The sequence below is a fragment of the Electrophorus electricus genome, chromosome 21 (genome assembly GCF_041902795.1).
Source record: "Electrophorus electricus isolate QZ-2024a chromosome 21, ASM4190279v1, whole genome shotgun sequence".
Taxonomy (NCBI): Eukaryota; Metazoa; Chordata; class Actinopteri; order Gymnotiformes; family Gymnotidae; genus Electrophorus; species Electrophorus electricus.
Window position 1 is genome coordinate 6,955,985 of NC_137517.1, and position 27,034 is coordinate 6,983,018.

The 27,034-nt window shown below is 45.9% G+C and overlaps 1 protein-coding gene across 1 annotated transcript in view; it reads right to left on the minus strand.

The window, feature by feature from the left end:
* Positions 1 to 3,237: 3,237 nt before the first annotated feature.
* ctnnbl1 (catenin, beta like 1) overlaps positions 3,238 to 27,034 on the minus strand; it is a 36,427-nt gene continuing 12,630 nt past the window's right edge. The window contains exons 9-16 of the mRNA XM_081704331.1: positions 26,552 to 26,610; positions 25,259 to 25,407; positions 21,345 to 21,526; positions 15,430 to 15,527; positions 14,492 to 14,572; positions 11,017 to 11,154; positions 10,672 to 10,744; positions 3,238 to 3,777 (exon numbers count right to left, since the gene is read on the minus strand). Of these exons, the coding sequence (XP_081560457.1) occupies positions 3,689 to 3,777; positions 10,672 to 10,744; positions 11,017 to 11,154; positions 14,492 to 14,572; positions 15,430 to 15,527; positions 21,345 to 21,526; positions 25,259 to 25,407; positions 26,552 to 26,610 (869 nt within the window). The 3' untranslated portion in view covers positions 3,238 to 3,688. The remainder of the gene's footprint in view (positions 3,778 to 10,671; positions 10,745 to 11,016; positions 11,155 to 14,491; positions 14,573 to 15,429; positions 15,528 to 21,344; positions 21,527 to 25,258; positions 25,408 to 26,551; positions 26,611 to 27,034) is intronic.

The window sequence follows — 27,034 nt, forward strand, 5'->3', positions numbered from 1 at the left end:
AACTCTCGGGGTCCCTCGAATACGGCGGAAGAATACAATCATGAATCGGGTGTGCCTCGGTTGGCATTAATGAATATCAGTAATATATAATTACCCTTTCTAGAGGTTTTGAATGTTTTTTTTTTTTTACTTCAGAAAATATAAACTATTATCTTCACACAATATAGTCATATGTTTTGTCATACCTTAAATTTTTAGAACCAACATTTGGTCTGAATTGGAAAAGACTGACCATAATACGAGTAGCCTATTGTTTTTGGTAATGCAACCATGTGCATATATGCGAGTCTTTTCTGATTCATATTTCAGTTTCGTTTTTGTTCAGCACCATGGACAGCGAATCTTAAAGCCTGTCAGCAAATAAAAGCTTCCCTTCAGTTTTCCTAATAAAGACCTGAAGAATCAGATTTTTACATTTTTTTTCCCCATACATGGATTTTCTACTTAAAACGCAATCACGTATACCCGCATGTCTACCAAATCACGTACGCACTTTTCTATTTGCTACAGTAATGCCTGTCAAACACGAAACGTGCAACGCATAGATTGCCTTAGTTAACAACTTTGCTCTGAGTAATGGCACAGTTTAGTCAAATTATCTCAGGCAAAATGGTGCACGTTACGCGCCTTGTTTTCTTAATACCTAAGAGTAGCCAGTATTTCTGTTACTGGTCACATCGGGCAGAGAGCCATTAGCTTTCTCAAGCCTTATGACTACGCATGAAAGTAACGATGGAGGCACGTCGGAGTGCTTTTATCTTTTCGACCCCGCAAACTTCTGGTAAACTACTTTGTGACGAAACACACAAAAGAACAGAACGACTGCAATGTGACAATTCAGGTACTCGGACGGGTGGAAAATCAATGAAGAACGAATCTTTTTTTTTTTTTTTCCTTCCCCTGAGTGCAGCCATGCCAGCATGGCAGATGGTCGCGACGTGGTTCCTTACTTTAAAAGAGAATCTATTTTAACTAACATTCTTATAACCGTTTTGTTTCAATTTAGCCGTAAAGCGGGAGAGGGAGTAGAGCGCACAAAGAGCTCAACTCAATCACTCGGAAAAGACAATTATTCCAAGCTCTCCGAGCTGTGAAATTACAGTCAAATCACCGTTAGCGCGCTGGTGTCATAATCACTGATATGAGACGCATACCAGGGTACCTTCCCGCCAATTTAATATGCAAATACCGTTATAGGTGATATTTGAAACGGAGCAGATGTTACGCCGCGTGAAGAGCGCCCGCCGACCGGCGGCGACGGTGCCACGGCAACCGCCGAGACAAGAATGATTGGCACGGTGCTATTGCTCCCGCGCACCCAAACACGCATTGCTATGGTAATGACTGTGTCCTTGAAGCGCGGCGGGCGCTCACCCCGGCCCGGTAGTTACCACTCATTTGCATTTCAAGTTTGATGCAGTGGCAATAATGTACGAGCCCGCGCATGAGCACCGAAACTTGCACGTGGCCCCTTTACCGACTCCCTCGCGCTCACTCTGAATTGTTTTTAAATCAGACCGCAACAGACTGATACCTGTGGCTCACTCATTGCATAGAGCCTGCCCAAAGAATCTTATTCTTTTTTTTAAATGCACCTCTCACAAATTTAGAACGGGTGGTGGATTCCCTCATAAGGCCGGTTCCCCTAAAACAAGTGCATCGACTTTGTGAAGGGAAGTCCTGTGTTGTTCTTTCGCCTCACACAGAAAATACTTACCTGTACTTCCTGAATGGAGAAATAGTTGGGATTATAGGCCAAATTCTGTTGAGGTAAATACAAACAGCACATCGTAAAGTCTGACACAAAAGAAAACCTTGACAAGAAAAACCGCTGTAAGCACGCAGCGACCAGCTAACCATCTCCGTGGAAACAGCGCAAAGTGGCGAGGATAAGTGACCTCCAGCGCTATTGAGCGCGTTCGATAATAACGAACACAGCGGCAGCTCCCGCAATAAATACACACCGGTATGAGAGGCCGGGGGAAATTTAATAAACACACAAGCCCCCGAGGGGCGAAGAGAATTTAATATGCCACAAGCGTGGGCCTGAAACGCGGCTGCAGCACTCCACGGAGGATAAAGCTGATGGATAAACAGAAACGCGCCTACAAAAAAACAAGGTAATTCCTCTCGTGGTACAGCAATGAATCGTTATTAAAGATACGGGGGGGGGGGGGGGGGACGACGACAAAAAGTGGTGCCAGCCCTATCTTAAATTGTTCTAATGCAGAATGCTTGGATGAATTTCCTCCATATGTATTCTTGTGAGGTCTCATACATTATCGCCCATAGGTCCTTATTAAACAAAAGGGCTTGATAATTCGGCCATGCTAAAGGACTCGCAAGATACAAACCATGTTATTGCCAAAGGGCACTGCACAAAATAAACACTGAAAAACGATAGAAAGAACAATAGCGACAGAAAAGAACAGAGGCGCTCGTTGTGCGCTTGTTCTTACTAGCTCAGCATGCAACTTATTATCTTAGGAGAGGGTCTGTCTGGCTCATCGCCACTGGGCAAACATTACATTACTGACCATTAAAACCATACAAAGCAGCCCGATCTTGGAGTTTTTTTTTCCTCTCTCTCTCAAAGATCAAGTGGAAAATACAATAAAGTCCTGTTCTTTAACCTGAAGTAATTCTGCTGAAATGCAAGAGTTCATGTGTGAAATTCCACTCCATGGTTTTCACAGCACCACTCGAAGATTCGCTTACAGAAGAACCTGATAAACACCCGAAGAGTTGAGGTACTGTAATTCATAAGGCAACTTATGATCTTTCCAGCAGAACCAAATCGCTTAAGTACTTAAGTCTGTACTAACCCAGTTTACTATACAGTATAGACAATAAAACATGTTCACATTGTAATTGGCATCACCTTTACAAAATTATTTCTCATAAACATGTACCTCCCTTTTGATACAGCAGACCTTCTGTATGTATTCAAGCAAGTTGGTCTGTTTACAGCAAGTGTTCTAGTTTCACAAAAAGGAACAAATTTCCAGACAGTAGACATGGAGTGATGTGAATGTTTTTTCTAGGACATAGTAAACAGAGACTCACTAAATGTAAATGTCAAACGAACTCTATTAAATGACAGACAACTATGACTCGAAGACAACTACTTCTGGAGCAGTGACCATGATGGGATGTTAAACAGATGCTGAACATATGAGACTGCCATGACCTACAAGCACACAGACAATTAAGACCAATTAACACCAAGCACACACACAAGATGTAAAGAACATTTAATTAAACATTAAATTTGAGTTGCTCTCAACCATCTTCATAATAAAGTTCATTTTAAAAATGGCCCAAAAGACAAAATGTTACAAAACATGTCTTCACTGCTGATTAACATGTTTAACTCTCTCATACGATCATGTCAGACCATGGCAGCAAAAGGCATTGTCCAAGGCAATGTGCTCTTCCTTTGAGCTCTGAAAGGGCTGAATGGCTGAAATCAATCCCCATGGAGCCCACTGAAGGGTGTCTTCTCCAGGCTTCTAGCAAAAATTCTTTAGACACTCCAGGAGTCCAATTGCTTGTCCAATTGCTTGACCCCAACCTCTCAAGGGTAACCATTATGAGAAGACATAATGGAAGACTATTTACAGAGGACATTACTGTAAGCCATTCAGCCATTGGTGGTAGGATCCTTGCCTGTGTTCTTATTGGAGGTTTAGAAGTTCTCCAGAAGATCCATGATGCGCTTCTGCTCACTCTGGCGGAACTCCTCGTTCTTGCCATCACCCATGCTTTCTGCGTACTCTGAAAAACAGGAACATGAAAAAAACCACTGCAGGCCACAATGCATAAGTGATCTAATTTCATTTTGTTTATTCCACAACGTGCTGAAACCTAATGCACGCAATTCTACAAGAAGAAAAATCGCATTAAGTTCAAATTATAAATATGATATACAAAGGCGTTATCTCCAACTGCCTGAGTCTGTGGGTTCAAACATGTATTGCCCCAGCACTCTGTACCTGCACGCCTGAGTATAAAGGACTGTCTGCTCCTGCCATTAAAGGTGAATGAGGAAAAGGCATATGCCTGCAGCTGCAGAGTTTTGAGCTGAATGCTAACTCCATGCCTTGTACACAGGGGAGAAATTACATCTTTGTATGTATGCTGGTTGCGTTCCTTAGGTGTCTGAGATCACTACTGGTTGCCACGGCTGATGTGACAACATCCATCTAGTGCATTACTAGACCAGTCAACCTGCAGCTCACTGCTATAAGAAGTACTGGCAAAACCATGTTGGATAAGACACTTATCTATATATGGTCAAACGGCAAATATTTGAAAGAGAATTAAAATTACTAATTTTAATGATTAACTCTAGCATTAACATGGCTGTTTAAATTAACTAGGTTAAGGTTACAACCAAAAGACTGCGATTACAACCAATTTCACTGCGAGTTATACTGTGTATGACTGGTTTATTTTGTCACATACATAAACTTGAAAAGACATTTTACAAGCTGTTAATGTTAACTAATGATTCCTCTGAAATCTCTTCCCTTTCTCATGTTGGTCACTGCATCCATTTTTTTTAAAAACAGGACTGAAAAGATCAACAAATCTACAATCAACTCTTCATCCAACATTTCAAAGACCAAGTATCTGATGGATGCCAAAAAAGACAATTCACAGTGGAAGAAATTATGCAACTTGTGTCCCACTACCTGTAACTGGCATCAGAAGCCAACATACTACATCACACCTCCTTTGCCCCCTGCCTGGCAGCCACTTCTTTGTTTGTCTGCACTGCCAGCATGGATGATGCACAGGGGCTCTGGGGCCTTCAAGAGGTCAAAGGGCAGGTGCACTTGAACATGCACCTGTGTGCATGTGGAAGACACGCACAGAGACGTGCATTCCTGCACTACTTCACCTGCTGCCTTTCCAAACCCTGTTGCCCCTTTGGCTCCCTTTATCATCTGCCACACACACTCCCTCAACCCATGACGCACACTCTCTTCCTTCAAACATTTACTCTTTTCCAACATTTTCTCTTTTCACGCTTCAACATGGTCGTTGATATGCCCACACCATCAATAACTCGCACGCACACGCGCACGCACACGCGCACACACACGCACACGCACACGCACACGCACACACACACACACACACACACACACACACAGAGAGAGCGAGAGAGAGAGAGAAACACTGTGAGTGAGCACTCTTGCTGATGCTGGACAGACACAGCAGGCCCTCTGGGGCAGAGCCATGGTCTATGGTTTGAAGGCAGACTGACAGGGTAATGGTTAGGACAAGGCAGGCGTGGAAACAGTGCTCTGACTGCGCTCAGAATCCCAGCTCAACCTGTGAGAGCAGCAGGTGAAGGATTAAACCAGCTAAAAAGGTTCAATCACCAAGTAGAGGAAAAACTGGCATGTGGGGAGTGCCAACAAAGGAATGCTGGCAATGGTGTCAGGGTGGGGGTGCACATAGCAGAGAATTGTGTTATATTTGCATACTGTATAAACAGAGGCGAGAAGGATAATCCCTGTTTGAGCTCAGAGGTGTTGGACGTGCAACCTTGTGTTCCATGAATTCATCAATACACAGCTCAAGGTCGGTCTCTCTCTCTCTCTCTCTCTCACACACACACACACACACACACACACACACACACACACACGAATGCGAATGGAACAGAGGCCTGTATGGCATGGTAGTTGCTTGAGACAGCACACACTGAGAAGGGGTTGTTGGTGTGGGAGTTATTGGGGTCAGTGCCCAGGGCTTCATGCTTGACCCCTGCCATCACGCTTCGTCATGTTGTTTGATGTAATCTGGCCTGTGCGACCAAAAAAAAACCCCCCCAAAAAAACAAAAAACCATGCACTTCACCCTGACAGTGTTCTGACCAGAGATGGTGTGCTAGCATTCAGAAGCCAGAGGTGCACTGCACACAGGGCAAGACATAGGTGCATTATACACAGGGCAACACACCAGAGGATTTAAGCCTTAAACTAAAAAACATCCTTTGCTTGACACAGTGACCACATGTAACCCCCCCCCGCCCCCCACCACACACTCTCATATATATATATATATATATATAGATAGATAGAGGATAGGATATAGGATGTGTGTGTGTGGGGGGGTTTATATATATTATATGCACGCACACACACGCGCGCGCGCACATGCGTGTACATTGCAGTAAACACCATACAGTGCTGCCCATGCGTTAACACGCACACCAAGGCCCTCTCTCTACCCAGGTCATCGCCGTGCCCCAACATGAACACCCTGGTGACCATCAATCTGCACTGGCCCCATCAGTGCTGCTGGGTGAAGGATCCCTTTGGCTTTGCGCCAAGCCCTCTGGCGAACCTCAGCTCCACAGCAAAGTGGACGAGCGGCGCGGCACCGCTCTACACCTGCTCACCGCCGGCCGCGAGGATGAGCTCCCTCATGGCGGGCTAGCTCGAGGGCCACAGCTGCTCCAAGCCGGCAGCAGAATGTTCCAATTCGTCAAGCGGTGGCAGTGGAATGGCAGCTAAAGCAAGCCTCCCACAAGCAAGCTGCTTTCTCAGAGAGAACGAGCGAGATGGGGAGGGAGAGTAAGTGCTGGTGAGAGCACCATCTGCTTAGAGTAGGGGTTACAATGATCGCCACCAATTAAAGTTGCAATAATAAGGAGAACTGTTATTAAAACTTGGCACATATACACTGGCTTTGTACATATACACTGGCTTCATAAGTAACCCCCATCACTTTCACATTTTGTTGTGTTACAACCTAGAACTGAAATTAATTGCAATTATGTTTTGAACCTACACAAAACAGTCCATAATACTCAAGTGTGAGAGAAGTCAACAATTTGCAAGTCATTTCACACACAAAAATACACTGTGTGCACAATTACTAGGCGTGAGAGTACTTTGACAATATATCTTCATTTTTATGCATATTTTCCAACTTCAAGTTGTATAAACTTGAATGCTTATTGGAATGAGGGAGGGTGTGGCCTAAGGAGAGCAACACCCTATGTCAAGGTGTGTATAATTATTAGGCAGGTTCTTTTCCTCAGGCAAAATGGACCAAAAAGAGATTTAACTTACTCTGAAAAGTCAAAAATGTAAAAAGGTATGCAGCACTCTTAAAATTGAAAAATATATTGGGGCGTGACCACAGAACCATCAAACGATTTGTTGCAAATAGTCAACAGGGTCGCAAAAAACATGTTGAGAAAAAAAAAAGACGCAAATTAACTGCCAAATATTAGTAACAAACGTGAAGTGACCAGGAACACATTGTCCAGTGCTGTCATATTATACAAGGTGTTCATTATATACAAGGTGTTCAGTATTCAGAGACATGGCCAAGGTATGGAAGGCTGAAACCACACCACCACTGAACAAGACACATAAGGTCAAGACTGGGCCAAGAAATATCCGAAGATTTTTCAAAGGTTTTATGGACTGATGAGACGAGAGTAGCTCTTGACGGACCAGATGGATGGGCCCGTGGTTGGTTCAGTAATGGGCACAGCGCTCCAACTCGACTCAGACGACAGCAAGGTGGAGGTAGGGTACTGCTATTGGCTGGCATTATTAAAAGATGAGCTAGTTGGACCTTTTTGGGTTGAAGATGTACTCAAAATCAACTCCCAAACCTACTGCCAGTTTTTAGAAGACACTTTCTACAAGAAGACCATGATTTGTATGCAGGACAATGCTCCATTGTATTGCATCAAAGTACTCTACTGCATGGCTAGCCAGTAAAGGCCTTAAAGATGAAAGAATAATGACATGGCCCCTTCCCCACCTGCCCTAAACCCTATTGAGAACTAGTGGGCCCTTCTTATGTGGGAGATTTACAGTGAAGAAAAACAGTACAGCTCTCTGAACAGTGTCTGGGAGGCTGTGGTTGCTGCTGCACAAAAAGATGATCATCAACAGATTAAGAAACTGACAGACTCCATGACTGGAAGGCTTATGACTGTTATTGAAAAGAAGGGTGGCTATATTGGTCACTGAATTTTTTTTTAATGTCAGAAATGTTTATTTGTAAATGTTGAGTTGTTTGTTTATTATTCTCACTTTAACAGATGAAAATAAACAAGCGAGATGGGAAAATGTCCATTTTTCATAGATATTCTAAGAAAGCCAAAACCTCACTTTTACTTTGTTTACTTTGTTAATAAACCTCAAACCTGGCAAAGTGTAACATTTTGGATTGACCGAGAGCACTGTAGTTGTTCAATAATAAAATGAATCCTCAAAAATACAACTTGCCTAATAATTGTGCACAAAATGTAAAGGTGAGTGTACAAGTATTCATACTTTTTGCTGTGAAAACACTCATCATGAAGACCAATTAGCTATTGAAATAAGCATGGGAAAAAATAGAATAGTATCAATCAGGTTATGGTTAAACAAACTCCATCCATTATTAAGAAATTGAAAGAATATCGTACAACCACAACTTTGCCTAGACAAGGCTGCCCACTAAAATACTGTGACTGATTAAGATGAAGGTGGGGGGGGGAGCGGAGTAGCAACCAAGAGGTTGCTCTGTACTGAGCTGTGTACAGGACAGCTATTCCCCGGACACAAAGCCAGGCTTTATGGACGGGTTGCAAGAATAATATTTCAAATCTCAAAATATGAAGAGCTGCATGTTTTTGCAAGCTGTATGTTTTCAAGCAAGTCTAAAAATAAGCACATGGGGGAAAAGTGGCAGAAAATAGATCTCTCTTTTTTTGGGGGGAAAAAGTTTTGGGGGTGTTCCCCTTGCCATGCGCTATTTACACCAAAGACACCATGCAGCTTCATACAGATGGGGCACGTTCGGTCACCCGTGGCCGTGTTTCCTCTGGCGGCCATTTTGGAGTCAGCCGGCAGTTTTAGCAGCACACAGGCCAGAGCTTCCAGGTCAATTAATCATTGATGACCGGGGCTCACCGAACGTGCTCACTCCGGGGTAAAAAAAAAGAGCAGTACTCAGTAGGGCAGGGCTGCTTCCGAGGACCCGTGCTGAAACAGGAGCCGTAATTATGTTCAAAGGACATGGCGCTCTTGTGCTTGGCGTAGCTAATTGCTCACTGAAAGCCTGCCACAGCAAGGGCTTGTAGTTGTCTGCGTGTGGTGAGCCGCCGTCAGTGGGGTGGCGGCATCTTTGCCTATACGAGTGCAGCAGGGCAATGTTTTAAACTCTGCCAGAGCACGAGAGGTGACAAAGATGCAACAGGTGCAGAGCACGACATCTGCTGCTTCCTCCAGCTTCCTGTAATAGTGAGTGGCTCAGGGCTGGGTGGACCAGGGATGGAAATCGAATAGAAACAGGAAAACCAGCATACATAAGGGAGCAGTCTGAGCTTAGACCCACACAACAGCACACTCACTGCTACCCATAACACCAAGAACAGAAGACAACAACATGGCCAAGGGGGGGGGGGGGGGGGGAAGACAGGGAACCAAGAGGCAGTAAGCCACAATATAGGAACTGAAATAAAGGTACCACTACATCTTTTACTAGATATTGGAGTTGAAGTCCAATACCTAGTCTGTGATTTTAAAGTCATGAGTAAAATTGATTGCTCACTTGGTCACTATACCAGGACCTTTGAAATATTCTGTGTTCTATGACAAATGAACTAGTTATAAAATCTATGACTGAATTTTGAATTCAAGATCCAAAGCTAAAAGACCTATGGTTGACTCAGTTGTAACGTAATTTAAAATTTTCATTTGGATACGCTCATAAAACAAATGATGTTCATATACCAGTTGTGTCTGCAATGTCCAATTGTGTGGCTTACTTGGTAACCACATTTTAAGGGTGTGCAGAAGCTTATTTTATGGCCTGTTTCGTTAATCCAAGTAAAAAAAAACAAACAAACAAAAAAACCAACTTCAATACGATAGTGTTCTGATAGACAGCCATCACCAAATATGCACTGCTGACTGCTGGTTTAGAATGTTCTACCTCTAGTCAGTGTTTCCCAATGTGTCAGGTGTAGAAAACTGGCACAGCCCAGTTGATAAAGAACCTCTGTCAAATCTAGCCCCGTTGCTCTGCTACCCTGTGTATTGGACTGCAATGTTTACTACCCCTACATCTTATACTACAGTACAGTGCAGCACTGCAGAGGTACATCCTGGAATTTATTGTTTTCACACACACACACACACAAATTACATACATAGAATATATATTTATCTGTATATATATTTTTTTTCTCTATGCATCCCTGGTTCTCTTCCTCAGTTTGGACAGAGCACTCTCCACCATTTCACTGCGTGTTGTACTGTGTATGACTATGTATGTGACAAATAAACCAAACTTGAAACTTGAACTTGAACTTGAAATTATTAATGTTACATTCTTTTATGGAGCTCTAAACTTTGCCAATCACCAATATCTGACGGACATTCTCAGGGATTCAGCTCTACTCTCAGGATGACCAATTAAAACGTCAATGCTAGACTTAAGAGTGTGAGCAGTATGACAGTGAAGCAGAGGAGGGAGAGCAGGAGTAGTGCAATCAGTGATGGAGCGCCGGGGGGGAGCGTTGAGGGAAACGAGAAAAAGAGGACGGGTGGGGTGTGGGAGAGGGAGGAGCGTGGTGAAGTGGAGGAAGACGAGAGGTGCGGAGAGTGGAGGTGGAGTGGTGAGGGAGTCTTGCTAGCTCACCTCTCATGATGTGCCGAACAGTCTTTACCGAACCCCCCCTCAGATTCAGGATCTGATGCACTCTCTGTTGCAGCTATGAGGGCAGAAATCACACACACAAACAAAACAAAATTAACTGCAGCAGAGACAGTGGCGGGAGAGGAACGTCACACAACACATGCCTTCTTACATATGGAAGTACGGAATGACGTGTACTTGGCTCAGCGTCACGGCGTGCAGAACCGAACAGAACATCTTTGGATCACGATGCAGAGCACACGATGTTCTGCACATTGCTACTACATTCAGATGTTTTCTCTACAGAACAATAACCACAGAACAGAGAGGTGACGGAAGTGTGCACACCTGCGGGATTCCTGCACTGCTGATCTCCACCATAATGTAGCAGATGAGCTGTAAGACGAAGAGGCCAGCGTCCAAACGGCGCAGGTAAAACTCGTCCTCCATAGAGTCATCCAAGATTTCCCCACGCCTCACCATGTCCTGAGCCCCCCCCACCACACACACACACACCGCACACCCACACCCACACACACCCCAGACAAACATACGTTCACCAGAAAGAGAGCGCAAAACGCACACGAAATCCTGAGAGAAAAAAGGAAGCCTACACAAAGGCCGCTTGGCAAGTGGAACCTGAGGTCTAATCTCTCCACTGATCAGCATGTAAATCAATCGGTTTAGGACTTAAATGGTGTGGAGAGACTCAGTCACTCATACCCTTGCACCGCTTCTCACACACCCATACCCACATACCCCTTCACCTATACTCAATCAATTTGAATCACTTAGTCCATACGTCAACTTCTTGGCCCTGCCAATACACTCTAAACAGAAATTCATCACCATTATAAAGCAAACAGAGGAATTCTGAGGCTAGAGCACACACATGCATGCATGCACATGCACAAAATTTAGCAGACAGCAACTTTCATCTCTTCATTGCTGCGAAAACCTTAAAGCCTAAACAACTAATAACTCACTCTTAAGTTTTAAGAGGAAAAACAGGTCCAAGAATAGGTAAACACGCTCCAGCATCTGGGATAAGTACAAAATATGGAAGCGTTTAAAAGGAAAGTTTTCCTCAAGATGGATCGGCAGTCAGATTCTTATGGTCTCGTTATGGTGGCTCCTTGTGAGCCATCGGTGAGGCCGAGGTCTTTGGCGGCAGCAGGGGGCACAAGGAAACCAGACGACCCCTGCAGAGCACACTGTAGAGTTTGGAAGAAGAACTGAGCCCACATGGAGCGGTGGGGCAAGCTTTGCACATCCAACCACGCCCACAAACTCCACCTCAAGCCACTTCCTGCTCCTTCAGAGCATCTCCGAGGCACAACCCAGCACTGAATTACTCTGGTGGGAAGAACTGGTGGGAAGAAGACAGCCAGCCTTCCAGAGAGTGCCATAGCTGCAATGGCTGGCATCACCATGCTTCCTGGTAACACCAGGTGTTAGAACCCCTTTGTGGGTGTGCGCATGTGTGTTTGTGTATGTGAGGGAGAGATCTATTTTTTCCCGACAGAAAGCTCCACCTCAGCAGTAGCTGTGCTACATGCTTTAAGCAAATGCAAGATACTATGAACATCTGTAACTGTTTGAAGAGTAAGGGGGGGGTTTGCAGTTGCTAATCACTGAAAAACCTGAAGATGGCAATCTCTTTCTGAGAGGTCTGAGAATGATGAGCTGGGGGCTCTTATTAGGCCAGCAGGAAAGCACCTCAGTTCAGATGAGCTCAGACATACAGACATCAGAGTAAGAGAGAGAGGGAGAACCAGAGAGACTGTGAGGAAGAGAGTGAGTATGAGAAGCACAGCAAGAAACAGACAGAGAGAGAGAGAGAGAGAGAGAAAGTATGAGGTAAACAGAGAGAGAGAGCACAAGAGCAAGCGAATGAGGGAGAGAGAGAGGGGGGCATTACTTTCTTCTCAGGAGCAAAGAATGTCACAGAGCAGCAGTCCTGTTTCCCTAGATCGAGGCTCACTTTTCCAGTGTTTAATGGGCTACTGGGATCAAAACAGTTGCTTGTGCATGCAAAAACTCTAGCGTGTGAAACACACACACACACACACACACACACACACACACACACACACAGAGAGAAGACATCTCACACTCATTACTGCAGAATGACGGAAAAAAGAAAGAGTTCGAACGATTCTCTGCAAGTCAACCGCACCCAGCAGAGCCGCGGGGTGGGGGGGTCAGGGGGCAATCTTTAGTCACTTCATGCTAGAGCATTGCAGGTGTTTAATATGACAGTGGGGAAATGCAAAGTGCTTTAGATCTGCGTTTCTCTGGCTCTCCCGGAGACTAAAATTAACTTGACTAGTGCTGTCAGCATTTTCCTTCCAGACACCATCCCAAAATAAAGAGGAGCATTAGAATGGAAAGAAAGCAAGGTAGTTTTTTGTTGCTGCTGCTACTGTGTGTGTGCGTGCGTGCGTGCGTGATATATGTGTCCATGCTGTAGAGGAAACCGTGATGGGCTGAGAAGAATGAGCTAGTTTAAATGGAAGGGAGTGGGACAGAGTCGAGCCTGCTGCTGTCGCCAGGCCCTGAAGCCAGAGGGCGAACCCGAAACCAAGTGGCAGTGATGAGATGCCCACGCAGCTGAAACTCTGTCCCAGCCACTGCCGACGGGCTTTTTATAGCGCGCACAGAAACTCTCCTTCCCGGCGTTCCGCTTTGTATGATCCAGACGCATTCAGGCAGAACTAACTAACTAACTAACTAAATAAATAACCAGGAAAAGACATTTCTGCAGTCATATGCATTTCTCCACAACAGAAACACAGCCATGCTGAACTTGGTGCACGCACAGGTCCCTTGATAATCCGCACTAGTCTGTAGAAGGCATCTGTAAAGGCACACTATAACCCCGATCCCTGCCTACTTCCAGAACTTTAAAACAAAATGAGGGAGGGAGGGAAAAAGATGAGAAAGAAAAAGCAAGAGAATCAGTCTGTGTGAGAGAGAGAGAGATAAGAAGGCATTCCAAGCTAAAAGTAGTTTCTGTAGTGTCTGCTACATAAAGGGACCACAATCTAATCTAATCACTGTACAGCACATTGAGATGGAATTCTAATCAGTGCGTGATAGAATCTGTCACCATCAATCGCATGAAAGATCAGCACTAGAACACAATCTGCCTGATTATTTAACAATCCCGGGTGAGCGCTTGGAGCCATGGCGATTACTTAACGGTCTACAATAATTTGATGGCACTTCTCTTCCCATAATGCCTCTGGGTGAGCGACCGGTCCACCTACTTGATCAACGGGGCCAGAAATAGTGGTCTGCACTTCAACGTGGCTCGACAAAGTGCCTGTCCAGCAGAACCCCCAGGGGTCACATTCGAGCCGGTGACCTTAGACCACTCGTCCGTCATGGCAGTTAACAATGTCAGTTGTTTTAAATTCAGGTTTCAGTTCAATGTGCAGCAGTGTGAGACAATTGGGTTTAAAGCTCCAGTCAGAATTGACCATAGCACACTGTCCAAGTAAACTGCCCAGGGTACCCCTTAGTCCCCCTTAGCAGGGGGCTGAAGGTCCTGTTGCAGTCGGGCTGATGGCGCAAAAAAAGCCACCGATCGCCTCGTCTGTGTGAGACTCTTATGTCTCACAGTCACATCCCACTTACTACTTCCATCTGACATCACGCCGCAGATAACAGCCCAGCAAGGTGAGACAGAGCCTTAACACAGGTGTGTGTGAGGGTGTGTGTGACCAAGAGACACAAAGCAAGAGAGCTAGTAAGAGATGAGAGTGTGCAAGTTAGAGCACGAAAGACAGAGAGACAGAGAGAGAGAGAAAGTTCTTACATGTTTCTCTCCATCAATCCTCTTGTCAGCGAGCTGAACACCTTCCAGGTACTTAAAATGCAGCTCCATCAGTCTGTCCACCTACACGGAGAGAGGACATATCACATACGTGTGAACACACACACACACACACACACACACACACACACACACACACACATACTTTACATAACCAAGCATTCGCATGCGCGCACACAAGCACATTCACAAATAAAAGCCACTGGCTTGTACAACATGCACACCAGCCGAGAGCCATGGGAGCATCTGGCCCACTTTGAACTTGGCTGATGATTCTTCCGCTAGTCTTTCTAGTCTCCGCTGCAGTCACCTCAAGTTCCACTCAGGCAGCTACGACCCGAACGTGTGCCGTTAATTTTAAGCATGTTTTTGTTATTATTTATTTCATTAATATGTACAAAGTACATCAAAAATGCCTTGAAGTCGCCCATGTTTGCACACGCTGCATTTCCGACGATCAAAAAGGAAGAGCCAAAATTCAAACGCCTCCTGGCATCGAACTGCGGTGCTTTGAGAAGCACGGCAGCAGCTGATTTTAGAGGCCGAATCATTCCTCTCTCATTCTTGTGTCTGGGAGCTTATCATCCAGGGTGGGTTCCAATGAAAGGCGGAGGGGCGATGGCAATCCGTCGGCTTTGATCATGAATACAGCTGGAGCAGGTTTCAAATGCAAGACAGTGCACTTCTAAAGCAAGACTGCGTGCTTTGAATGTAAGCTTGTGCGCCTCTAACACAGGAGTGAAAGAGTGTGTGTGTGCGCGCGTGTGCATGTGTATGCGTGTGCGTATCTAACACAGGAGTGAAAGAGAGTGTGTGTGTGTGTATGTGTGTGTGTGTGCGCGCGCGTGTGCATGTGTATGCGTGTGCGTATCTAACACAGGAGTGAAAGAGTGTGCGCGTGTGTGTACGCACACTTTTACCTTCTCGCAGTCGTTCTCAGTGAACTTGCTGAGCAATCGGCTCCTCTGCTGCCCTTTCAGGTTCCTCAGCATGGAGGCCAGGATGGAGCAAACATGCTCTAAAGCAGAATGGGGGACAAAAGAGAGAGAGAAGCAAGGAGCAAAGAGGACAGAGTCAGTCGTTTACTCCGACAGCTAAAGTGCGTCCTTCTAACGCACGAGCTACAGTCTCGCACAGCACCCACACAGGTGCAGGCTAATTCCAACAGCTATTATGCACAGCAGGATTTAGTCTTGGTTTTGATTTACTCATACCGGCAATCCTACTGAGGATTCACCTAGTCTTTACATTCGAGAGACTTCAAGTACACTTTCAAGAGTCTTTATAAGAGGTGCATGGAAAACAATTACAAAGCAATGCTCCCCCAGTCCCTGAAAAGGGATTAAAAAGTAGACAGAAAGACAGGCTAATGAACGTGGGTGTCAGTCTTCATTTGTGCTTGCAGGAGAGACAGCAGGAGATTCTTCGGGCCTAACAGGGCTCTGAGGCCATCGAACAAGGCTTAATCCGGACTCAGGCTTATTCCAAAGCTGCTTTCTTGACCCCAGGAGAGACAGAGGCTGCCTCTCCGGGGGCCCGACCCGACTCCGGTGCTAATGAAGCCGCGGTCATGCACCAGTGCCAAGGCCATCACCCCTGCGCCAACCTCCGCCGCGCCTCCATCACCCATGCGCCGAGCTCCACACACAGCCGCAGTCCTTGCAGTCTAAATGTGGCGGATTGAGACTGCAAAACAAAGTCAAATTCATCGACATCAAACTGCAAGCCAAACCGGAGGCTTTGTCTGTTACAGTGAAGTCGTTTCAAACCTTGTGACATTAAAGTGTGACATTAAAGCACAAAAGTGCTGCCCTAATGCCCGCACGCTACACTGCCTGGTTTGCCTGCAGCCTGCCGGCAAAGGGCCCTGGGGCGGCAAGCACGCGCTGGGTGGTGCTTTTCGGACCATTTAGACCCTTAACATATCTATTAGGCAGACTAATCACAGGAGGAAGCCGAGGGGTGGGGTGAATCAGAGGACAGGAAGAGGAAGTGCAGAGTCAGCGGGGCTGAGGCCCCCATGGGCTGCTTGCCTCCAGCTCCTGGCAGGACGGGCTGAGTTAGAACATCGTTACAGCTGATACAAACTGTGCGGGGTGAGAGAAGATAGGACTGTGGGGGCAGAGAGAAGGAGGGAGACAGGGAGACACAGAGAGACAGAGAGAGAGAGAGAGAGAGAGAGAGAGAGAGAACACATTGGCAGGACAGGAGAAAAGGTTTTAGATAAGTGTGCTCTCTGGGCTCTCCCTGGGACATGGAAACAGGAGCAAAGGAGTAGAGAGTGGGGGGAGGCACTGAGAAGGAGGAGGAGGGAGGGAGGTGCTTGAGCTCCTGGTCTCCGTAGCAACTGCAGAAAGGCTATTAGTTGCAACGATGTAGCGATGAAGCAGTGAGATGAGACAGAGAGAGAGAGAGAGATAGATAGATGGATATGAAATAGCCCTAATGACAAGCATGCAGGAGTAGAGGGTAGAGTTGACGTTCGGCTTGGCTTTCGGTTCTCATTACACTTTATTAGGACTGCTCATATGTGTCAATGGCAGGCACCTCATCATAAGAGCACACAGGCACAGTTTAACCATGAAAAACAGTGTGGCCTAGATCCTCTGACCAACCACGCAGGGTCTTGTGATCCATGTTGGCAGTGGAGGGAGGGTATATATGTGTGCGTGCGTTGGGGGGTTCTACCCTCGCCTGGCACCCGGAAACAAGTGCAGCCTGTTCAACGTTAAAAGAGTTCTGGATCTGGATCACCATGCAGATTGTGTCAGATGGAGTTTTGGGAACGCCACTGGCCCTGCTGCATGCAGGACAGGCAGCGCTTTAAACAAACACCTCACCACATTAAGGATTCAAAATCCAGAATCACTGCACCAAGATCTCCCCAACAAACAAAAGTAGACTGTCAGTAGGCGATTCTTGGGGGAAGGGGAAAAAAATATTCAATTACCAAAAGCTTTAAAGGGAAACAAAGGGAGCCAATTCAATTTTGTTAAAAACAAAACACACCAATGGAGTCTTGATTTAGGAAGATGGAGATGATTAAGCAGGCTCTTCCCATGCCAGTTACCCAGATCATTGGTCCAATTACTAGAGATAATGCCAATCCGCTTTAGAGAAAGAAGGTTAGCAGAAATTATTTAAAAAGCCCCAGACATTTTTTCTCCATTTAGCATGATAATCTCTAATGGTAAATTATTTCCATGGGTGCGAGATTCAAAAGCAATCACAATCAGTCCCCCACAAGCACAGAGTGGACTACATTTTAGTTAATCTCAGGCATTTGTGTGTTACTGTCTAAATCCCAAAATTCTACTAAGCATTAATGACTCATCAGCCAAACAGAAAAACCTGTGACTCCATTAGTGTGTGAGAGTGTGAGTGAATGAGTGAGTGCATGTGAGAGTGAGTGAGAGCGCGAGAGTGGGGAGGGGAGGGGGGGGAATGAGTGAGAGCATGTGAGAGTGAGTGAGAGCGCGAGAGTGGGGAGGGGAGGGGGGAGAATGAGTGAGAGCATGTGAGAGTGAGTGAGAGCGCGAGAGTGGGGAGGGGAGGGGGGAGAATGAGTGAGAGCATGTGAGAGTGAGTGAGAGCGCGAGAGTGGGGAGGGGAGGGGGGGGAATGAGTGAGAGCAAAAGCGTGTTTATAAACAGGGCAATAGTTTCTGATGAAGACAAATCACCTAACAACTAGAGATTGAACAAATGTGTGGGAATCTGAGACATTACAATTGGAAATCTTAAAAGGGCAACACACATACAAACAGAGGCAAGCTCACAATCCATCAGGACAGTACAATTCATCAAATCCAGACCCAGTCGAGCCATAAGACATAAGAGAGTTCACAAATCTGACCCACATCTCATCAGCAAAACATTTATGTACACAGCAAAGCCCCCCTTTAAGGCTTCCCTTGGGTTGCCAGTCTTCGGGATCCCTTCATAATGCTTGATGGCGAATTCTCTCCAGTGGCTCTTGGACCATGATGAAAACAACGCATCTACATGCACAGCCAGCTGGCGCCTTCTGACCAAACACAAGGCTTCAGAGGACAACTCTCGGTTCCCAGCCATGATCAATGGCTATGAATTAATGACCTAATATGGCATCTCTTGGCAGAATCTCATATGCTTAAATGCAAAGAAGCCATTAATAGTTTACTTCATTATATGGTTCATTATAACCAATGTTAGAATTTAGGAGGACTGTTTTAGTTCTGTTCTACTGCATATGGTGCATTTGGCAAATCAACATGCCCTGCTCAGGTTCTGCTCAAGACTGGAGGCTTTTTAAACCCTAGAACTTAATAGCCATAGTCAGGCTTTGTTTGGCAGTTCCTTAAAACTTCCTTAGGGCAAGGGTGTGATTAGGCATAAGGGGCATTAGACTCTCCATCTTGCCAACACGTATCCTTCAGCCGGAGACGCCATGTAGCCACAGCCTAAGCCATGCTCCTCACTGCACACCACACGCAGTGAGACTCTTGTGGGGCTTAAAACTTGTGCTGGGCAACTGGGCATTTTGAAATGACTCTAGATGCACATGCACAGGAGGAGATTGATCGTGAAAAATGGCAAGGTCAAGATCTGAAGTCTAAACTGCTCTGATGCTGGTGAAACATCGCAGCTGCTCAGAAACAAGACGCGTCCGAGCTCCACTGTAGGTCAGCGCAGAAGGAGGGGCTGCTTTTATGGCAGTGGAGGTCAGGTGCACAGGGAGTGCAGGCTGTTCTACTCTTACTGAGTGAGAAGTTGCTGATGAGAACAGCAGCAGTCCGGGGTGTGCACCGGTTCAATCGAGACACTCTACCAAGCTCACCAAGCCGCTCTGATGAAGAGCTGCGGTTTATGGTTCCGGTCTTGGAGAAGGCTCCGCACAAGACACAGGTCGCTTAACAGCATGGTATCAAGTACGTGTGAAAGAGAGGAAAAAGCCCTAGAAAGATGGTGAAGCCTGTTCGACACTGGCATTAGCTGTGCAATTTTTGCTAAAGTTTGCAGAGTTTTTAAATGTGGGCGACAGGAACCAAGCATCCTGCTGGGGCCCTTATTCTGGGTTAATGAGCACAGGGGTGGGCTGCGTACCACAACAGGCGCATCATTAGGTGGCTCAAACTGTCTGTGTCTGAGATAGAGCTCCCATAAGCCCCCTCCCCCCTCTCCCATGCCTCAGGGGCATCACTCCCAGGCATCAGGGACGTGCTGCAATCAAAGGCACGGTCTGTGCTTTTTGATGCTCACCCTCACAGTCTTTCGTTTTCCTAAAATAAGCTCGTTAGGAGCCGCAGCGGTTTCTTGGTGGAGCCAAAGTAACTAAATGCAAGTTACAGGCAGGGCTGAACGGCAGAGTGATGGACACAATCTGTACACAATCCCCTGTCTTTTGGCTCTCTCTCTGCCGCTCTCCATCTCTCGCTTTCTCCTACTGCCCGTTCTAGATGGATGCGGCAATTACAGCTGGGGGAGGACAAATCATATCCCATGATGCAACAAATGTTAGTGCTTTTCTGCAGCTATTTGCTCACCGCCTGGCTCTGGCTTTGAGAGCAATATCCCTCCTCTTTGGGCCATGCCACTTCTGCCAAGTGCTACAATTGTCAGGGAAAATGTCAATTCTATTATTAGTGAGAGCTTTGTTAATGAGCTTGTTACAAAGGCAAACTTAGACCCTTAATCCCCTCCTCGTGCGGGAGTGCAAATTCAAGGTGGGATTTTACAGGATCAATCTCAAAAATGCTTGCCGTTGAGCATAAGCGGGTTGCTTTTTAATGACTTCAGAACTTTGGTTTGTTATAAGAATGCCCGCTGATTAATTATCCTGTCTGCCGTTGTGTTCCAGGAACTCCTCTCCTGCTGTCAGTCAGCCACAATGCTCATCGCACGCACGCACGCACGCACGCACGCACGCACGCACACGCACCCACCCAAAGGAACACCCATCCAAATCCAATTAGGAAAAGGGATGTGAGGTAAAATAGCGACAAGTGTTCTTTAGTTTTTAAAAAAACCCTCATTGTTCTAAGGACAGGAGATGAGGGAAAGTTCACAAACGGGGCCGATTTCAGAAAAGACTCATTTTCAGGAAGTTCAGAGCCCAGTGAGAAAAAGCGTATTAAAACACAGCGAGACAACATGGACACAAGGCTCAATTCGTTTAATTTAACAAAAGCGTCCCAGAAAGCAAGGACATCCAACAAAGACCGAAGGCAAACACCAGAGCCGCCCCACTCCAGGGAAGCGGCTGCAGAGATGCTGCAGTAAACGTCCAGAGGCCGTGTTTGTTTGTGTGTGTGTGTGTGTGTGTGTGTGTGTGCGCGCGCGCGCGCTTGCCATTCTGCTTCTGCCGGCCAGGCAACACGCGAAAGCCAACTTCACACTCCAATGTGTTCCACCCTTCATGGCTCTAGCCCTCACCCACTGGCTCTCTGACCTCCATCAGCTTGCTCTCTCATTTCATCCCTTCTTCACTCCTCTGTTCCTCTTCGTGACACTCCTCACTGGAGTTTTAAAAACGTGAAAGCAGCCCAGACGTAACCCTGCACCCACACAGCTGAGAGTGTGCGACTGTCACAGCACAGATGGAAGCTTTTAGAGATAACCTAATCAGTGTGGAATTTGCCAGAGAGGTGCTGAGAAAGAAAGGCTACTTAGAGAAACCTGTTAAAAACAACAGATAAACAAACAAACATTCACTTGGGGATACCCTGCCCATTATAAAACAGCGGTAAACAAAATAACTTGTTAACGGTGTTTTTGGGAGCGAAAAAAAGGATATGGCTTGGTGAGATTTAGCAGAGTAGGTGCAGAGCAGAGTGTGTGGCGGAATTCCGACCTACCCTCATGCTCCTTGTCGGAGATCCCAGTTTTCCTCATCTTTTTGGGTGTCTTCATGAAGAGAGGGAAGATGGTGCGCAGGCCGAGGATGTCGACGAACTTGTGACAGTTGTCTGAGCCCTCGGGCCCGATCATGCTGTGGTCCAACACTTTGAGCGCGCTTGTCCTTGACTGCTTCTTCTCTCTATGTGGACAGAAAGGGATCAGAGTGGTGACTGACTGAGTGAGCGTGAGTGAGAGAGAAGTGTGGGAAGCCCCGCATCTACATGAAACACTTCTGCCAGGCCAGTGCTATGAATGTGGAAAACAGCAGTACTTTCTCACTAGCACCCTTACACATGCAAGAAATAGGGGAAAAAATTGTTTTGTTCAAATATGGTTTAAACAAATAGCAAAGAAAATACATAAAATATGTTTGTAAACAATTCATTTTTGCACTGAACCACAGAGAATAAATTTGCTCCACACATCAGTACAAGTTATGAGAATAACTTTTTACAGTAAAGGAAAAAAGCATGCACACACAGATGGTGTGGTCCAACAGTAGCTGCAGTTACCCGGCGGGGGCGAGCTGTACAAACAGGACCGTATCAGAGCTCTCAACAGAGCAGGCGTGCACCCTGGGATATGTATCTGTCTGTCACACTGCCACTCTCCTCATCCAGAGATGACAAATGACACTGTTTATCTAACGTGCGGAAAGTATTTCAGATGTCAAGGTGGAGAGATACAGAGCCCCAGAGAGCCAGGGAGAGAGAGGGACCAAGGCTGAGAGTGATTGAAAGAGAAAGAGAGAGAGAGAGAGAGAGAGAGAGAGAGAGCAAGCAAGAACAAAGACAGCAAAAAAGAAATGCAAGTGACAGTTACAGAGTTGGGAGGGGAAAAGAGAGAGTGAGTGAGTGAGTGAGGGATATGTATGAAGCAGAATCCCTCCCTATGCTGTGAGCTCAGTCATACAGGTGTGGGATGCAAATATCTCTGCTTAGTGGTAATGCGCGCACATGCAAACACACGCACGCACGCACTCTTAAGTTCCTTGCCTAAGGTACCACAACACTACCTGCCTACCTAACACAGAGTTCAAAACAAGAGAGTTACACTGGCTCGGACACTGCCCAGGTCAACAAGGTCCAAGTCAGATGCTGGGCCAAAAAGGACCAGGGCAATTTGATGAAAAGTGGGCTACTGGAACAAATACAAGTCACTCGTGGACAAGATTGTAGAACAGAGAACAGCTGGAAGCTACCCTAGTGTGAGAGCCTATATGCAGAGGATGTGCGGAACTATGGACACTTCAAAACCCAACATTGAGACTAACACAGAAACAACTAGTACCACAGCAAACTCCCTGAACCGGATCCAGTAACCATCACACTAGCAGGTATCTAAGAAAGGGTCTCAAGTATGAAGAACTGGTCAGCCCCAGGCCCTGACATGGTCCATGTCTACTGGCTGAAGAAGCTGGCTGCACTCCATGAGTGCCAGCAGCACAAAATGAACCAGCTACTAATGGATGGAACTCAGCCTGAATGGTTAACTGAAGGCCAGACAATCCTGAACCTGAAGGACCCCAAGAAAGTGACAGTTCCATTTAGCTACCGGTCGATAACCTGCCTCTGCACAACATGGAAGCTCCTGTCAGGCATCACTGCAGGCAAGATGAGTAGGCACATGGCTCAATACATGAAAAGCATTGTTAAGAACACCAGAGGTGCCAAGCACCAGCTACTGGTGGATAACACAGTCACTCAAGACTGTAAGACCAGACAGATCAACCTGTGCACCACATGGATTAACTAAAAGAAAGCCTATGATTCAAAGCCCCACACTTGGATCCTGGAATGCTCGAGGCTGTATAAGACTAACAGGACTCTAAGAACCTTCATCAAGAACTCAGTGAGGCTGTGGAATACGACCCTAGAGGCCAACATCAAGCCAACCGCATGAGTTCTCATCAAGTGTGAGATTTACCAAGGAGATATCCCCACTGCTATTTTGCATAGGCCTGAACCCCCTCAGTGAAATCACGAAAACAGGCTATGGATACCAGCTATAGAATAGAGCAACCATGAGCTACCTCCTTTACATGGATGACATCAAACTACATGTCAGACGTGAAGGAGACATCAATTGACTAATCCACCTCACGAGGACACAGCAACTACAGAATGTCATTTGGAGCGGATAAGTATGGTCAGATAGTTACAAGGAGAGAGAGGGTAGCTAGAACAGAGAGGATCATACTAACAGATGGTAACAACATAACAGATGCTGAGGGCAGCTACAAGTACCTTGGAATCCTACAGGCAAATGGGAATCATGAAGAGGCCACAAGGAAAGCAGCTACAGGCAAAGATCTACAAAGAGTCAAGAATGAAACAACCAATATGATATGGAGAAATCCTACCAATGGCTGGAAAAGCCTGGGTTAAAAAACAGCACAGTGAAACTAATCATGGGAGCACAGGAACAAGCTCTGAATATGAGATCAATAGAGGCTGGACTCTACCGCACCAGGAAGGACCCCAGATGCAGGCTGTGCAGACATGCCCTTGAGACAATCCAGCACATAACAGCGGGATGGAAGATAGCAGCCAGAGCATAACAGTGGCTGGAATTCCAAGTGGCTAGAATAGTATACAGAACCATCTGTGCTGAGTTCAGGCTGGAAGTTCCAAGATCTACGTGGGATATACCCCCAAAGGTGGTGGAAAATGATCATGCTAAGATCCTGTGGGACTTCCAGATACAGACAAACAAGATGGTATTGGCTAACCAACCAGACATGGTAGTAGTGGATAAACAGCAGAAGAGCGCCATAGTGATAGATGTGGTGATCCCAAGTGATGGCAACATCAGGAACAAGGAACACAAAATACCACTTGAAACACCAAGGACAGAAAGACGAGCTAGAAAAGATGCAGGCAACTGTGGTTCCTGTGGTAATCAGAGACCAAAGGGATGTGACCCCCAAACTGGGAGAATAACTCCAACAGATCCCAGGAAAAACATCAGAGATCGCCGTTCAAAATCCTGAAGTCCTTGGAACAGCTAAGATACTATGCAGGACCCTCAAGCTCCCAGGCCTCTGGCAGAGGACCTGAGCATGAAGGAAAAAGACCACCCTCATGTCCTCTGCCAGAGGCCTGGGAGCTTGAGGGCTGAGACATACATACATATGTCACATTTACTTTTCTTTCTACCAAAGAAGTAATTCTATACTGTTTGGTACTGATAGAAAATGGGCAGGGGTAGATCAGTGGTTCAGGTACTTGACTTGTAATTGGAAGGTTGCCAGTCCAAGCCTCACCACTGCCAAGTTGCCACTGTTGGATCCCTGAGCAAGACCCTTAACCCTCAACTGCTCAAATTGTATTCAGTCATAATTGTCTCTTTGGATAAAAGCGTCAGCTAAATGCCTTAAAATGTAACAAAAAGGTTAAAACATGTTTACCCACTGATAAATCAATAACAGGAATATACTATAATAAGAGGTCCTTGAATGTTCAGATTCAGATCGCAATAATGTGGAGGGCGTCTCTGGAGCATCAGAAAAAGCTCCCAGTATTCTCAGAGCTGCAGTTTATGGAGTGGCTAAAGTGAGCCCTTCTTTCAGCCTCCAACAAGCAATACTAGAAGGGCACCCAGAATCCCCAGGGACAACTGTGTGGTCACCCTCAAAGACAGCATGGTTAGTGTTGGCATGTGAAAGCTTCACCTGGTGCAGTGCCAAAACTTACCAGTTGCTTAGAACTTTCAGTAGTTCTTGAAGTAGCTAGTAAATAACTAAGCTGCTGTATTCTCATGCATGGAGCTGACTTCTAACAACTGACTGGGTCCCCATGCAACCTGGGAAACATTCCATTCTATAGAATTCCATCAGCTTATCATAATTGCACTCTCATTGATCACAGACCTGAGCATGAGGTTCATAAGCTGAAGGCCCTCTCCCCGGAGGAACCGGTCACGATTGGCTGGCAGCATGAGGCAGGAACAGAGCCCGTCAAACAGGTTCTCCATCATCTCCTGCTCCTCCACTGTGGAGGGGTTGTGCCTCTTAAACACCTGCCACAGACAGACATTTCATTACATCCTAATTACAAGGTAACACGGGCCTAATGGATGACAAAGCATTCTATACCGATCCTTAAAGAGTTACACTGGCTAACTGTCATTGAGAGTTGACTTTAAAAAACCTACTGCTGACCTTTAAGCACTCTGAATTGTCCTTGTGTATGAAAAGTGCAATGACTGGAAACATTCTAGAGCAATGTCTAGACCTTTTTGTGCTGTAAGGCCTTTAATTAAACTGCTCAGCCCTGACCGTTTCTGTACTTTGCTCATTTTTTAAGTTCGTTTACTTTGCTTTTAAACTAAGCTTTAATTAAACTTTTGCTGCAGTTTTATTTTCTTGAAGGGTGGCAAAGTGGTTTCTTTCTGTGTTTTATTTTAAATTATACCATCTCTTATTTGCTTTTATAATATGCATCTTTCTTTGAATACATTTCCTATTAATCTTCATTTTTCTGCAAAGCACGCTAGACTGTGCAAAAAAAGGTGCAAAAAAAAGTGCTATACAAATAAACTTTACTAAGAACAGGATTCCCTCAATTCTCTTTCCAACATCCAAAGTGACTGAGTGTACATTACTGCAACATTAAAATTAATGTATTATATCCAACAGTGTCTGGGAGACCAGTGTATAGATACTATGTTTATAAAGGTCCTCTGAAATGCTACTACTGATCCTCAAACTAATATCATTTGAACATGGCAGTGAGAATTTTGTCCAGTGAGTGTGAGGTTGGATAAAGAGTTACAAAAAGGCCTCTGCCATTTATATGCAGTGTACATATAAACATTTATCCTCTTACTTGTGTGAGTGATTCATGTGGGTACCAACTTACTCTCTAAGCAGCTCTAATTGGCATGTGACTTTGCCCTTATCTCATTTCAAATCGAGAGGTGAACTCAAATAGTCTTTAAAAACCCTTGTCGTCATTTCAGCGAGTGCGAGAGGAACTGCACTTCTTTACTGTGTGTAATGGAGCGGCACGTACATAAAGAGTCCTAAGAACAGGAGGTGCAGATGAGGGGCACGGCTAAACAGGCTCTGCCTCTCCGCCAGTAAACAGTGCTAGCAGCGGTGGAGAAGCAAAGGGCAGGCACGGCGACACAGACGGGGAGAGCAAAAGGGTGGAGGACTTACTGACAGCTGCTGCAATAAGACATCAATGCCGTCCATCTCTCCCAACAGCTCCCTGGTGCCTGACAGAGACGGAGAAATTGGGGTGGATATTAAGAAACCAGGACATGGGGGTGGGGGTGGGTTAAGAGAATAACGTGGGGAAAGGGAGGTGTAGCCAGAGTTTGTGCTACAGGTATAGGGACTGGTTGAGGATGGTGTCCAGGGTGTCTGCGGGGGTTGGGGAGGGGTGGGTGGGTGGATGCATGGACAGATGTGTCGGGAAAGAGCCAGAGGAGCTTAGCTCCTTAAAGAGGGTGACCCTGGGGAAAACTACACAAAGTTGCACCAGTGGCCAACCACACACACAGAGACTTGGTAAAAGGAGTAGATATCCCCCAGTGCATGCATATCTTGGGTTTGGCTATGTAGAACGGAGCTGTCCAATATTCCAGCCATATTGGCCTTCATTTTTTCACATGACTGATGAAATTCAGCTGCAAATTT